The sequence below is a fragment of the Anoplophora glabripennis genome, unplaced genomic scaffold, assembly GCF_000390285.2.
Source record: "Anoplophora glabripennis isolate ALB-LARVAE unplaced genomic scaffold, Agla_2.0 scaffold136, whole genome shotgun sequence".
In the NCBI taxonomy this organism is placed as follows: domain Eukaryota; kingdom Metazoa; phylum Arthropoda; class Insecta; order Coleoptera; family Cerambycidae; genus Anoplophora; species Anoplophora glabripennis.
In genome coordinates this window covers 755,413-770,467 of record NW_019416313.1, presented here as the reverse complement: position 1 = coordinate 770,467, position 15,055 = coordinate 755,413, and the positions used below count along the sequence as shown (strand labels likewise).

At 34.9% G+C, this 15,055-nt stretch overlaps 1 protein-coding gene across 1 annotated transcript in view; it reads left to right on the top strand.

Moving 5' to 3' along the window:
* The window catches only part of LOC111691360 (ankyrin-2-like), a 28,986-nt gene extending 13,934 nt beyond the window's left edge, over positions 1–15,052 (top strand). The window contains exons 8-9 of the mRNA XM_023454048.1: positions 9,587–14,946; positions 14,993–15,052. Of these exons, the coding sequence (XP_023309816.1) occupies positions 9,587–14,946; positions 14,993–15,052 (5,420 nt within the window). The remainder of the gene's footprint in view (positions 1–9,586; positions 14,947–14,992) is intronic.
* The last annotated feature ends 3 nt before the right edge of the window (positions 15,053–15,055 follow it).

Below are 15,055 nucleotides of genomic sequence, written 5' to 3'. Positions count from 1 at the left end.
GCAGACTGTCAGCAAAATTTAGTTTTCCTGGTTTATTTTTTTGTGCAAATTGGACATTTTATACAAAAAGACCTACTTTATCGAATTTGACATGAAAATTTTCCAGTTTTTATACAGGGTGGTCAAAAAAACTTATCGAATATGAAGTTCAGAATATGTGGAAAACTCGAAATTTTTAAATGGAAACTCCAAATTTTTTTGCAATAATATACAGGTGGTACCATTTAAAGTAAGAAAGTTAGTATCAACTTCCGGTATAACCGGATGACCTTGAAAATATTTTAGCTTGGTAGGCTCCACAGTCCGTATCACGCCGTCACAATTTCAAAAAAATCCTTCGAGCGGTTTCCCAGATATCCATCGATGAAGTTCGTGGTATATGTAGGGTTAAAGTGTTTACTTGGTTAGTTTGTATCCTAGCCAAGTAAACACTTTAACCGTACACATATATATATTTTTAATAGCTATAATTCATTAATGATTAAAATATTGTTTTTGGGAAAAAGAAAACGCCAACATAGATATTGGGTTGGATCACTTAAATAGAAAACACAACACGACCGTTTCCACTAAACAGACTTGAGTTTCAAAACACGTCGAAACCTTTTGATGTGACCGCTTTCGAGCGGAACCCGAAAAATAAAACTCCAACTGTCGCAAAACACGCCAGTCTTCAAAAAGTTTGCGAAAAGTTACAGTTTTGTTTTATTCGACACAAGTTTGTGTTTTTTTGTTTTGTCCGTTTAGTGGAAAACCGCCTTTAAATAGTGCAAATATGGCTAGCCAGATTCATTGAGCATAACTTTGGTTATTGACATTCGACAGAAAAGGTAGGGTACCCCTAATGTCTGATCAGAAAATGCATTTTTTTTAGCATTGGCTAATCAAAAACCCATAGTGCTATACCTCGTTGGAAAGGTCTTTTCATGCTTTATTTCGTGGCGAATGCGTATGTCATTTACCTCAATATGGAAACCCATAAATGGCGTTATTTCACAAGAATGCGGTTTTATGAATTTATCTCAAAAATTTTAAATGCAATGCTACAGTTTTTTACATAAATGAATTTAGCACAAAAAATTTATAAATATAGCATAAGTTTCAAATTTCTAATGAAAGTGTTGTTTATTTATTGGCGCTACTTATCCAAGTTTAAGTTGTTTCACGTTTTCTTAAAAAAAGTGAAATAGCAGGATAAAACTTTTTATAGGTTAGTTTGAATAAAAATAGCTACATGTTTAATTAAAAAAAAGCTTCACAAAATGGTTCAGCAATACCTTTAGTATTTATGTTTGTAATTCTGTTTTCAGATACCAGTGTTGTAGGTAAGGGAGGGTATGTCCCTTTCATGAAGCATAACCCCTACGCCTATGAATTTTTTAAAATATTTATGCATACCTAGTTGAAGCGCCTTATTTAGGGGGGAAACAAATGGTCTTAGTAAATTTTCGTGTTTTCTTAGATTTTGCAGTAAATTCAATAATATCTACCAAACTTTCTGTTTATTTTGCAAAAGGAACTACAATTTTTCAAATGAATTTTAATTAATAGATAAAAAAAGCTAAATGTGAACGAGAACAAAAACAATAACAAATAAAAAAAATATAAAATACGTAAATACAGGGTGTTATAAAAAAATGATTTCAATAAAAGTTGCCTGGAATCATTTGGGCCGTGTATATTCGTGTATACTCACAGATGACAAGATAGAGTAATTTATGCCAAAACGAAATGTGAAAACTCCAGGTTTCTAACTTTTACGGTTTAGACGCCCATTTAGAGGGTTGAAATTGTGATTTTTTTTTCAAAAACAACTGATTATCTGGATAACGGTAAGTTTTAAACACCATGTATATTTAATAAACTCTACCTAAAATTAACCAAGGAATTAAAAAACGCAATAATATACAGAGTGTTCCATTTAAAATAACAAAGTTATGTAGCGCCTACGCGAAATGGAACACCCTGTAAAGCTAAAAATATTTTCTTTACATGGCCCACATGATTCCAGGCAACTTTTATTAAAACCATTTTTTTATAAATTTTACAGTTACAAAGTTACAGAAGAATAATTAAAAAAAATAAAAGAAAGTTTCAAATATTGTGTTGATTTTCAAAGCACACGCCATCAAATAGCAAATAGACGTGACTTATGATATTTTTTTATTTATTTGTGCTATAAAACGTTAAACTATGCATACGTATTTTTCTGTGTTTGATATAATTTAGTATATCAATATCGAATAAAATTAGCTTTTCTATGCGTTAACTTAATTTTTTTAAGAAACCACTGCTGTTTCGGGCCAAAGTTTATATAAACCGTTTGCCAATTTCTACCTAAAGAACCAATCCTTTAAAGTTTGAGCCATCCCTCGTGCACCATAAGTTTGGGATCAAAATAAACACCCTGTATAAATAAAAAGCAACAAAGATATTTGAATATACTTTTGCTCGATGGTGGACCAATATAACAAAACAACTTATCGACTTACCCCGATTTCATAACTTGGCACATCTGCACAATATTTTTCACGATTTTTTATTCCGTCTCACCGATCTCACGATTGTCTTGACACTAGCATGTTCTCCAGTCTTTCGAGAAAACTAACTATAAACTGTCTTGGACTCTTAAAACACTTGGTGTATGTAAATATGTTCATTGTTGTGATTGTGACGTGTGGTACAGTCTTCTTCCATCACCGTTGCAGACAGATATTCCACATGCGTTTTTATTATTCAAATCCTCTAACTATTTGAGGAATATACGATTTTACAGCTCAAGTTTTTAAGATTCTTTAACGTAGTGGAATATCTGCCTGTGACAGAAAAGTTGTAATTTATAGTCCGTTTAAATATCAAAACACTAATCTTTTACTACTTACAAATTTTGTAGTATAAATGCGATAAAAGTAGGAATTTGTATGTAATATGTTGTCAGCGTAGCAATTCATATTTAATATTGTTTATAGACAAGCATGAGTAAAATTTGTACTAGAATTAAAGTAATTAAAGTTTCTGTAGCAAAAAAAGATCTAATTATGATATAATTGTTTCATTAAACATTTGAATAGTTCACTGTTATTTCTATCCACAGTTGCTTAGCCACTTCTGGCAAAAATTTTAAGTTACTATTAAATAATACTAAAACGATTTTATTTTTCAAATTTAAATAAAATTTGGTACAGTTTGGTAAACTAATATACAGATGTGTTTTTTTGACATTATAATCGAAGCAATTGCATTTATAGAAATGAAATCTTTTCCTTTGTTTTATATTCATTTTATTTTATTAATCAACATCAACGCATAAATCGAAATAAATCTAAAAGAAATTTAATTACCATAAAAAACTTATACAGGTTCGGAAAGTCCCCATGGTTCATCGGCCGTTACGTGAGAGCGATAAAGTAAGTCATAGAAATCCGTGCGATAGAGAAGGATGGCTATAACGAAGGCGTCTCATAGTCACCGCTCGTTTCGCCCTTCCGTAAATAAGATCCACTTCCACTTGTAATTCAGCGACCAGTGGTCATCTTTGTTTTCGTCGTTTGCCTTTTCTTTAATAGATGTCAACTACTTATACAATTCCGACTCCCGTATTCCGATGTGTTAATACAATCCGTTAACAGAGGGCAGTACAATTTCTCTAAGGTGAGATTTTTTGGAGTTAGGGAAATAGGGAATTTTGCTTTATTTCTTGGGATTTTTAAGTCATTTTAAAATGTATACTTAAATAACAACTAAATGAACTTTAAATGCAGTTGAGCACTATACTCCATTTGAATAACTTCTCAGTAGGGGAAACAAGGTCACTAGATTTACAAACAGAGGTATCTACTAGCTACTGTAAAAAGTATTCTTTGTTACTCGTTATGCTGCCCTCTGTTAACGGATTGTAGTAACATATCAGAATACCGGAGTCGAAATTGTATAAGTAGTGACATCTATTAAAGAAAAGCCAAACGACGAAAACAAAGATAACCACCGGCCGCTGAATTACAAGTGGAAGTGGATTTTATTTGTGGAAGGACGAAACGGGCGGTAACTATAAGACGCCTTCATTCCTTCTCTATTGCACGGATTTCTATGACTTACTTTATCGCTCTCACGTAACGACCGATGAACCATGGGGACTTTCCGAACCTGTATATGATAATAAAAATAAACTTTAGAGTTCAGAAACTTGTAAATTGTTCTTTCAGGAAAATTATTGGAAAATAGAATTTTCAGTAACATATAATTCAATAAGTAGAATCATTACAGATCTTTCTCATTATGCAAATTATGAACAGAAGTTCCTCATGAAATTCCTGTTATTTAATGTGCCTCAAATTAAAACAACCACGGAGATTCGATAATCGCAATTTACAGAGCGGCAGAAATCTGATACGAGTATAACTATTTTCTTTTATGACCAAATATTCTTGAAAGAAACACTCCACAAAGCATTATTGGTTTTTATGAACCAGTTAAATACAATTTACTGATAAAGTAATTCGTTACATTCAAACCGTTACTAATACAAAAAAAATTGCAAAGGAGAAAAACTTGAACTTGAATCTATGATCATGAGCAAATTTAATTAGTGATGGGGTTATTTTTCCCACTTCTGTAAATGCAATTACTTTGGTTACTATATCAAAAATATGGCACAGAACTGATGATCGACCGCCATTACAGGAAAACGGAAAGAGCAAATAGGAAACCACGAGAGATGTTTTTTTACAGTTTTATGTTAATAAACAGTTCACTTAAAATTGCATTTTGGCAAGTTTATCGCGCTAAGACGGTGAAAGGCTTTTTTTCTCAATAACTTCTACACTACAGGTAAAAATTAAGGGAACAAAAATATTTCATAATTTTTTTATTGATTTTTCAAATGATGTATCTCTGTGAAAAATGGCCATGTCGAAACAAAAAACAATGTTGAGGCTCTAGTTTCAAAATCTTTTTACAAAAAATATTTTTGAGCTATAATTATTGAGAAATCAAAAGAAATACATGGAGTAAACATTTTCTTTGGACTGGCGAATTTTTTCAAACTGGATCAATGTAGAGGTCAGTGAGCTTGTTTAATCAACTTCAATTTGTTTTTTCAAAGGTTTTTGCACGACTATTGGTTACCGAATGAAAAATGACACTTTATCTTTAATCATCGATATCTCACAACTATTTATTGCACAGTAAATCCAAGCGCGGTTTTGAAAACTTGCATATATTCTCTACAAGAATCTGTCATGGTTTTCGAAGAAAACAGTTTTCTTTCATCCTTGACATTAATTTGAAAAAAAAATGTAAAAAAATATAAATACTTTTTACGTTTTTTGATGAATATTGATGAAAAGACTAATGCTGAGAAGAATTTTTTTTTACTTTTACCACAATTTTACATTAGACATCGTTTAAAATGAAGCAAAAAAAAATTTTTTTTTTCTTTTGGAAAAGTTGCTGGACACGAGAAAATAATGTCATATCTGTCTTATGGTAGGTTTCTCTTGTAGAGAATGTATTCATGTTTTGAAAACAGCCCTAGGATTTACTGTGCAATAATTTCTTGCAGAGACAAAAGTGTCATATTCATTCAACTGCCGATATCTCGGTAATCAATAGTCGTACGGAGACCTTTCAAGAAGCAAATTGAAGCTGATTAAACAAGCTAATACCTCCACAAAAAAAATTGAAAATTTCATTTGATTCCTTGATAATCGTGGCTCAAAATTTTTTTTTTGTCAAAAGATGTTGAAATGAGAGACTTAATGCTCCAAAATGGATTTTTTTCTCGACACTACCATTTTTCACTGAGATACAACTTTTCAAAAATCATTAATAAATTTATGAAATATTTGTTTCGTTAATTTCCAGTGGTGTATTAAAAATATTTTCCAATATTTCTTGCCTTTCAAAAGATATAAGGCGATAAGTATGGAGAAATCAAACACTAGCAGATCTAGTTTCTACTGATTTTGTCAGCGTTAAACTAGAAAACAAAATATTCTCAATATTCATTACCGACACGTTTTAGTTATTTTTGTGCAAAATTACTATATTTATTTTAAATAATTAATACCCAGTAGAAAAGTAAATATGAATCAGCAGTACGGATTTATATAAACAAATGATTTACGTCATACATTGAAAGTATCAATGGCAACGTTGATAAAATCAGTAACAGACTTGATCGAACCACATTTTTCTCTGTATACAGTGTGATTCACAAATGATGACCAAAAATAAAACCACGTATACTTTGGTGAATTTTAAAGGCAGTCTTCCTACAAAATTTTTATCTAGGACGCTTGTTAAAAAGATACAGTGTGTTAAACTTCAAAAAATATTTTTAATTTTCTTTAATAATTTAAAAACTAGTAAGTGAAATAATTTGAAATTGGGCAGATGTATTTATGTAAACATTGTCTAAAATCTGAGGGTTTTTCCTAAAATTTGCATGCTTCAGTGGCGGAGAGATAGGGTATTGCGACATATTTTTCTAAATAAAATAGTACGCCACTGCTTTACGGTAAAAACCATGACATTTTCGGATTTGTCTTTCAATTTTTTACAAATTACTACTCTCTAATGTTTTTCGAGTAAAACTTAAAGAACGAACTGAGACGAATCCAAATACCATGCTTGTTACCGTAAAGCAGTGGCGTATTTAGAAAAATGTGCTACCGATACCCTGTACCTCCGCCTCTGGAACATGTAAATTTTAGGAACAGCCCTCGGATTTTGGACAATGTTTACATAAATACATGTGCCCAATTTCAAATTATTTCACTTACTAGTTTTGAATTTATTTAAAAAAATTAAAAATGTTTGCTGAAGTTTAACACCCTGTATCTTTTTAACGAAGATACTAACTACTACTAACTAGATAGAAACTTTATAGGGACGACTCCACTTAAAATTCACCAAAGAATACGAGGTTTCATTTTTGGTCACCATTTGTGAATCACTCTGTACAATATTTTATATCCTTTGAGCGAGTTGAGATACTGAAAAACTTTTTTAATAAAAGTTGTTGAGAAAAATGAATCTTTTCATGACATAAAACAGTATGTCACAGATATGGAATTTTAAGTCAAATACTTAGTCCAATTAACTAAGCCTTTAAATCGAAATTTTGTCAACTTGGCTGAATTTGAGTTAGTTTAAGGTATATTATAACAATAACTGAGAGTAATTTTTTGTTCAACCCCCGGCCAAGGGTGGAAAAAGATAAAACAAAGGGCTTTTTCAAGATAACTCAAAAAGGGTAAGAGCTAGAAAAAAAAGTTTTTCATGAAAGTTGTAAAGCAGACAATTCTATATAAAAATGGCCTCTTAACTTTTTCTTGTACTATTAAAATTAACAGAGTTAGGGAGGCTAGAAGTTAAGGGAAGATTTCAGAAATTTAAAAAAAATCATAACAAACAGAAAAATGAATTAATTTAGTAATTTTTTTTTTCAATCTGCTCTAAAAAATGTAACTTTTCTTTTCAGAGAAATAGATATATTTTTTTAATTTTTAATAAGAAAGTTATAACAAAAAATCAAATTTTTAATCGTTAATTTTAATGATTTAACAAAATTTTAATTTCTGAAATCTTCCCTTAACTTCTAGCCTCCCTAACTCTGTTAATTTTAATAGTACAAGAAAAAGTTAAGAAGCCATTTTTATGTAGAATTGTCTGCTTTACAACTTTCATGAAAAACTTTTTTTTTAGCTCTTACCCTTTTTGAGTTATCTTGAAAAAGCCCTTTGTTTTATCTTTTTCCACCCTTGGCCGGGGGTTGAACAAAAAATTACTCTCACTTATTGTTATAATATACCTTAAACTAACTCATATCAAAAATTCAGCCAAGTTGACAAAATTTCGATTTAAAGGCTTAGTTAATTGGACTAACTATACCATCTTGTCAAAAGATTTCTATTTGTTGTTGTATCCGCTTTCTGTTAATGACGGTCGTACATCAGTCTGGAATATGGAGACTAGGGTGGCCCAACAAAAAAAAACTAAATTTTTTTTTCGTTTGTCTTGTGAAAATATGTTAGTTTATCATGTTTTATGAGCCCCCTCAAAAAATCAGCTCAAAAAAAAATTTTTTAGAGGTCGCTCAAGATTTTTAAAAATTTCCAAAATCGTGATCTATTCTGTTGTTCATTAAATTCAATAAAAAAATTTATTAGTTCGTTGATATTTATTTTTAGAGGTCGCTCGAAAACATTTTAGGTACACTACTTTGAAAGTTAAAACAATTATGAGCGACCTTTAGAAATTAAAATATTGATTTGAAAATTTCAGAATCGAGATTTTTTTCAACCTAGAAAATGATAAAATAACGAGAAAAAAATTAAAAAAGAAATAATTTTTGACAATTTTTAAAAATCTTGAGCGATCTCTAAAAATTTTTTTTGAGCTGATTTTTTGAGGGGGCTCATAAAACATGATAAACTAACATATTTTCTACTAAAAAAATATTCGTCTTTTTTGGGCCACCCTAATGGAGACACTTGTGTAATCTGACTAAATCATCTAAAATAAGGAAAAAAGCATCTTCTCCTGCAAATCTGACATAGATAAAAAAGATTTTAGCTGACAGCAAAATACTTCCTACAGTAAATGCGGCTTCACATAACCTACTTTTATAGCAAAACCGAAAGACTAACCACTTTCCGGCTAAACGTTTAAATTGCAACTGTAAAACACCTTTCATCTCATTCACACCATTGCCCACTGTATCTAACCACAACATATATTCCATTAAACCGTTAATTTGGCACACGTTTATTGGAAGACCACTACATGCCAAATTAACGGGCTAGGTGTTAAATATCCCCATCCTCACTTACCCGGAAGCCGTGCTTCAAATGTCCGCTTGTGATGAACCGTTTTGCAAACTCCATTCTCAGGGAATCTGTAACAGAACAATGACTATTAATTGTAAATAATTGTGTGCATGACGTCACATTTCACCCACACTTATTCTTGCGAGTTCGTATTGGCGTTACGAGGTCTACCCCGCCTGTCAAGGGTAACTGTGGGTAGGGTGAGTTTTTTGGGCAAATCGCGGCCTCGGGCATCACGTGGCAAAGGCCACTTCAAGGTCAGTGAATTTTTTTTTTGTTTTTTAGTTGCTTACTCTGGGAAAAATAAATTAAACCGTACAAGGCTGTTTGTGTTCCTCCGTAAAAATGATTTAGTTTATTTCGCCCACTATGACAAAAGGAATTTTGCTACTAGTTTGGGCATCGTTACTATAAAAGCCGTTTCTGCTTTTCGGAAAATGCTATAAATTTGTAGAAGCTTATGGAGATGCGGAATGCCTTAGCGGCTTTATAAATACTTAAATAGCTGTCGTAATCCTACACCTCCTCTCCTCTTGTCCATATTGTACACATTCTGACACTCATACGTTTCATGTGTATGTGCGAGAGATGATTGGGGGCCGCACGAGCCTCTGTGATTTATTTTCTGAACTAGTCGAACCGTAAAGGCCGTTGCACCACAGCAGCAACGAACAATGCAACACCTTTTCACAATAGACACGTTCACGCTCACATTTAACGCCCTTCTCCACCCTTTATGTGTTTCCTTGCGACAGCAGCAAGTGCGTCACCGCAGGATGACGACGATTCTTTGGATACCGATGGCTTCCGCGAAGACCAATGCCTTCTAGAAACTCCTACCCCGAGCGAAGACTACTCTTCCGGCTCGAGATCTGAGTACGACGGCGATCACATCGCCACCAAAGAGATAGAATCCCAGGAGGTGACGGACTACGACAACATACGTCAGTATTATCAGTATCAAGCTAAATTATTTTCCGGTCAACGTAAGCGTCTAGCTTCCAGCGAGGACCTAGACTTCGATGTGATAGAAACTTCCGTAAACACTACCTCCAATATACTGCCTTCCAATTTACCTAATAGTGAGTTATCGGGAATTGTAAAATTAGGTTTAGATAGTTATAAGTTAATAGAGTCTGACCCTGTCCGACCTGGTAAGCTGCTGATCCTGGGATACACGTCCCCGGAAGAGAAGGGTGCTAAGGATTCGAAGAAGCCAGAGGACTGGGAAAGGAAAGAAAGAAAGACTGTTGAAAGACTGCAAGGTGGGGCTGGCAAGGACAAGATACCCCCGTCCGAGGAGCAGGTGCACTTGAAGACGACGCCCGACAAGAAGATATCCATTTCTTACACGGAAGTGACCAAGGATTTGGAGTCGATAGAGAAAACGTCGCATACCAACATAGAGAAAGGCACTATAGGAATGATCCACAGAACGGCGGCGGTAGAGCGTCCCGGACTGAAAGCCTACACCGAAAGAGGTATTACAAACGCTTATAGTAAAGATAGTGATACTACGAGTCAAATAAATTCCGACGTAACTGTGATCGATAGGAAAGATAAGTCTAGCCATGTACACCGGAGCACGTCTCCGATTTTGAATAAGGACATTACCCCCTCTCCCGACAACTCCCCTCCCACCGTAGCCGATGTGACCAAGCCTACTCTAGAGTTAATTATCGGACGCAAAGAAGTGCGCACCAAGGAAGCTCTGGCTACGGCGGAGAGCCGACTTACCTTGTACGGCACGAAGGACGTAGAGATTTCGATAAAATCCCAGTCTCACATATCCGTAACCACCACCAGACGTGACACGTCTGGTACGGAGACTTCTGAGAGATTCGACGTCGGAATGTCTACAACTGCCGGCAAGGACAAACAGTCGCCCGAGAATATCCAAATGGCCTACGTGGACAAACACGGGGCGTTCATAATACCCCCCGTGGGTCTGGAGACGACGCAGAAGAAGCGAGAGGAAACCGTCAACTTCAGCGGAACGAAACAAGTCTATACCTACCACGACAGCACTACGGATCACGACTTGTCTCAGATGGTGTCCCCAGTAAGCGAAAGTCTATCCCACCACATTACCGATACAGGTATCTCTCTAACCAGAGGTACGACGACTGGTACCATCACGAGTCCGGTGGAACAGCCACACGGTACGTTACCGGGTCAGGTGACCACCGGCTTCATTTCAGATACAGCCGCAGATGGGGAAATCGAGGAATACGAATGTACCGATGCCGGTTTGAGCCCGATACAGGCGGACGAATTACCCACCCACGAACTGGAGGAGGAAGTGACGCAGTTCACTGACGCTGGGACCAGTCCGGTGGAGTTTCCTGAATCTACGTCCATGCCGCTGTCCCAAGTGGATACCTCTGAAGCGGCGACAATAACGGATCACATCGGAATGAAGGATTCTTCTTGTAGTCCCATAAAACACGAGGAAAGTCCCCCCATCTCTGCAGCCGAGAAGCTCAAAGATGAGGAGATTCTAGAGAAGAGAAGAGGTTCCGGCGACGTAAAAGCGAAAATTAAAATGCTGGAGGAACAAGCGAGTAAATCGCCGCATAAGGAATACATTCGGAAGAAGCGTGAAATTGTTGACTCTGAAGACGAACTGTCTAGCATGAAAGAAGAGGAAGCCTTCAGAGGCTCCACGGAAACCCTAGCTCAACTTGACGATGAAGAGTACAGAATGGAATCAATAACTGAACAAATTGTAAAAGAACAAGTCGAAGAAATATACACGGAGCCGACAGAACCAAAACCCAAACACGTCACGCCCACCCACACTAAACAGGTTGGTAGAAAAATCGCGGAATTGCAAAAAATATTTTCCAGCGACTTAGACAGTAGCTTTGACGAGGATTCTACTAAATCTCCTGTAAAAATAGCTAAAACAAAAGAAAAAGAAATAGCAAAAACAATTCCAGACGATGAGAAAATTATAGAAAAAGATGTTATTAAAAAGAAAGCAATAACAGTTAAAGAAGATGAAGTAAAACCTCCTCAAAAAATTGTTACTAAAGTGAGATTCGAGGACAAAGTAGATGTGGGCGAGGTGAAACCAATTGCTGAAGTCGATCAAAACGATATCGGCACAGAAGCGGAAGATGAAATCGACGAAGTTTTCAAATCGGTTAAAGATAAAAAATCTATGTTTGAACAACTGATTTCAAGATCTCAGGAATCTACACCCGTAAAGAAATCATATAAGCGGCACGTAGAAGAATCAAGGAAAGTTACAGATGACAAAAAAGAGCACGCTGAGAAGCAGGTAAAGGAAACGGTAGTGCAAGCAAAAGCTACACAAAAGAAAGTTGAAGAAGACAAAGAAAAGAGACCATTCGTCGAAAAGGAGTACTCGGAGCAAGAATTGAGTAAATGTTTGGTAGGTATCGAACAACAGCTTGTAGAAGTTGAACAAGGCAAGTCAGTACGTACTACAATCGACCTAAAAGGGGACGAACTATGTGAGGAGCCAATTTGCATCAAAGTTCACGTGGAACCAAAAATACCTTCCCCGATGGTGTATGAACCTCCACAACAGTTGGTCGAAGAACCTAAGGAAGCAGAACAAATATGTCCAGTTACATCCGATGAATTAGAAAACATAGTTACTGATCAAATTCACGCTGTGGAGAGCATAACCAAACCTGGTTCAGAAGTAGCTGAAAAATTCGTCTCCCATGAACCAGAAATTCCTTCAGATCGAATGCCGGAAGCTACTAGACCAATTCAGAGCGAAATAATAAAAGAAGCAATAGTGTCACACGCTAAACTGGTGTCTACAATAGCATTACCAACAGAAATAATTGAATCTGATCAAATCCAAAGTGTAATATCTTTACCACTGGAAGCAACTACAGACAAAGAATTAGAAGAAAAGATTGTAGCAGATGAAATTGCAGATAGAACATCACCAAAAGTATTAGACTTGACAAAGATGGAAACCAAAGTTCCAACCACGGAACAGGAAGTTAGAAAAATTATGTCCGAGGTTTTAGAAGCATCAAAGAAAATTAGAGAAGATGTAAAAGAATTAAAACCAGATCTCACACCTACTCCAGAAGGTCAGTTAGTAACTCTTTTACCATCCACTCAAGAAGCTTTCGATGTAACCATCATAACAAAAGTTCAGAAAGACATTGAGAATATAAAATCAGCCGCAGTTATGCCTAAAACATCTGAAGATGCGGAAGTTGTAGAAGCAATCGAGAAATACGTAACACCAGCAGAACTACTAACAAAAATTAAAAAGGAGAAAGATTCCGCAACAGAAACCGATATTAGGAGGTTCTATAAACCTAAGGTAGAATTAGCTGATGCAGTGCCAATCAAAATTATTACAGACAAGATGACAGTAAAGGTAGTAGATAAAATAATAGAAAAAAGAGACGTAATTACTAAAGACACGGAAAAGATAGTGGAAAAGAAAATAGAATCGGAGCAAAAACCAACAGAACTCATAATGGAAAATGAAATATCAATTGAGGAGGTAAATAAATACATTGAAAGAGAAAAGCCAATCGCCAAAACAAGAGACATAGAACACATCTTCAAATCTACAGCGGTAACATCTACGGGAACAGTAAGAACATTGGAAACGGAAAAGGAAGATTACAAAGAGTCAATACTTCCAGACGGTATTGAAAAAGTCGATATTAAACCATCAATGGCCGAAACAGAAGGTAAAGTGACAGAAACGAAAAAGGAAACAACATATGTCACTGATAAAGCTGACATGAGAGATAAATCAGAGCTAATCGGGGAAAAAGAACTAAAAAAAGAAAAGGGAACACATGTTCAACAGATCAGGAAAATGTTCGAAAAAGAATTTATCCAGGAAACAAGAGAGGAACAAAAACCGAAAATACCAATACTGAGGAAACATAAAACTGCTGAAAAAGTTGAAGTAATGGAAACTGCCAAAAAGGATATTTCACAGAAAATCATTGAAAAGGGGATATCACCAACAAAAGAAAAAGTAGAGACTGAAAGATTTATAATTAAGGAAATCATAGGAAAAGAAATTACAGAACAAACCATCGAAAAAGAGAGATCTCTAAGAAGGGAAGTTGAACATGAAATTATTGCAAAACCAACAAAAAAAGTAGACATTGCGGAAGCAGAGGTCGAGGTAACGGAAATTATACAAAAAGAAGTTACACATAAAATAGGTGAAAAGGAGAAATCTCCAACAAAGGAGGCTAAGCTTGCAGCCATTATAAAACCAACAGAGAAGATTGAAAAGGCAGACACTAAGGTAAAAGAAATTATAGAAAAAGAAATTACAGATGAAATTATTGAAAGAGAGAAATATCTAACAAAGAAGACTGAAGCTGAGATCGTTATAAAATCAAAAGAAATAACGAAGATCGAAAAAGAGGAAGTTATAGAAAAACAAATTACAGAAAAATTTGCCAAAGAAACATTTGAAGCAAAAGAGGCTGAAATGGAACTTAAGATAAAGAAAACTATGGACAAAGATATCACAAAGGAAATAGTAGAAAAAGAGAAATCACCATCACAAGAAGTTGATGCTAAAACCGTTATAAAACCAACGGATCCAACTAAAATTAAGGAAGATATAGAAAAAGAAATTACAAAGAAACTTGTCGAAAAAAAGATATCTCCACTGAAGGAGATTGAACCTAAAACCATTATAAAACAAACAGAGTTTGAGAAAGCAGAGGTAAAGGAAATGATAGAAACAGAGAGTACAGATAAAATTACTGAAAAGGAGAAATCTCCAACAAAGGAAACTGGACCTGAAGCTGCTATGAAACCCAAAAAAATAGAGGAGATTGAAGAGACAAAAGTTAAAGTAAAGAAAATAGAAATAGCGAAGATCAAAGAAGAGGATGTTAAGGTAAAGAAAATTATAGAAGAGGAAACTTTAGAGAAAATTGACAAGGACGAGAGATCTCCAACAGTGGAGGTTGACCCTGAAATCACTTTACAGCCAGCAGAAGTCAAGGTATCTCTAGAGAAAGAAATTACAGAGAAAATTGCGGAAAAAGAGGAATCTCCAACACAGAGAATTGAACTTGACACAATTACGAAACAAATAGACATGGAAGAGATTGAGAAAGCAGAAGTTACTGTTAGAGAAGTTATAGAAAAACGAATTACAGAGAAAATTGTCGAAGAAGAATTTCCGGCAAAGGGGGTTCAACCTGAAGCCATTACAAGGCCAACAGAAAAAGTAGAAA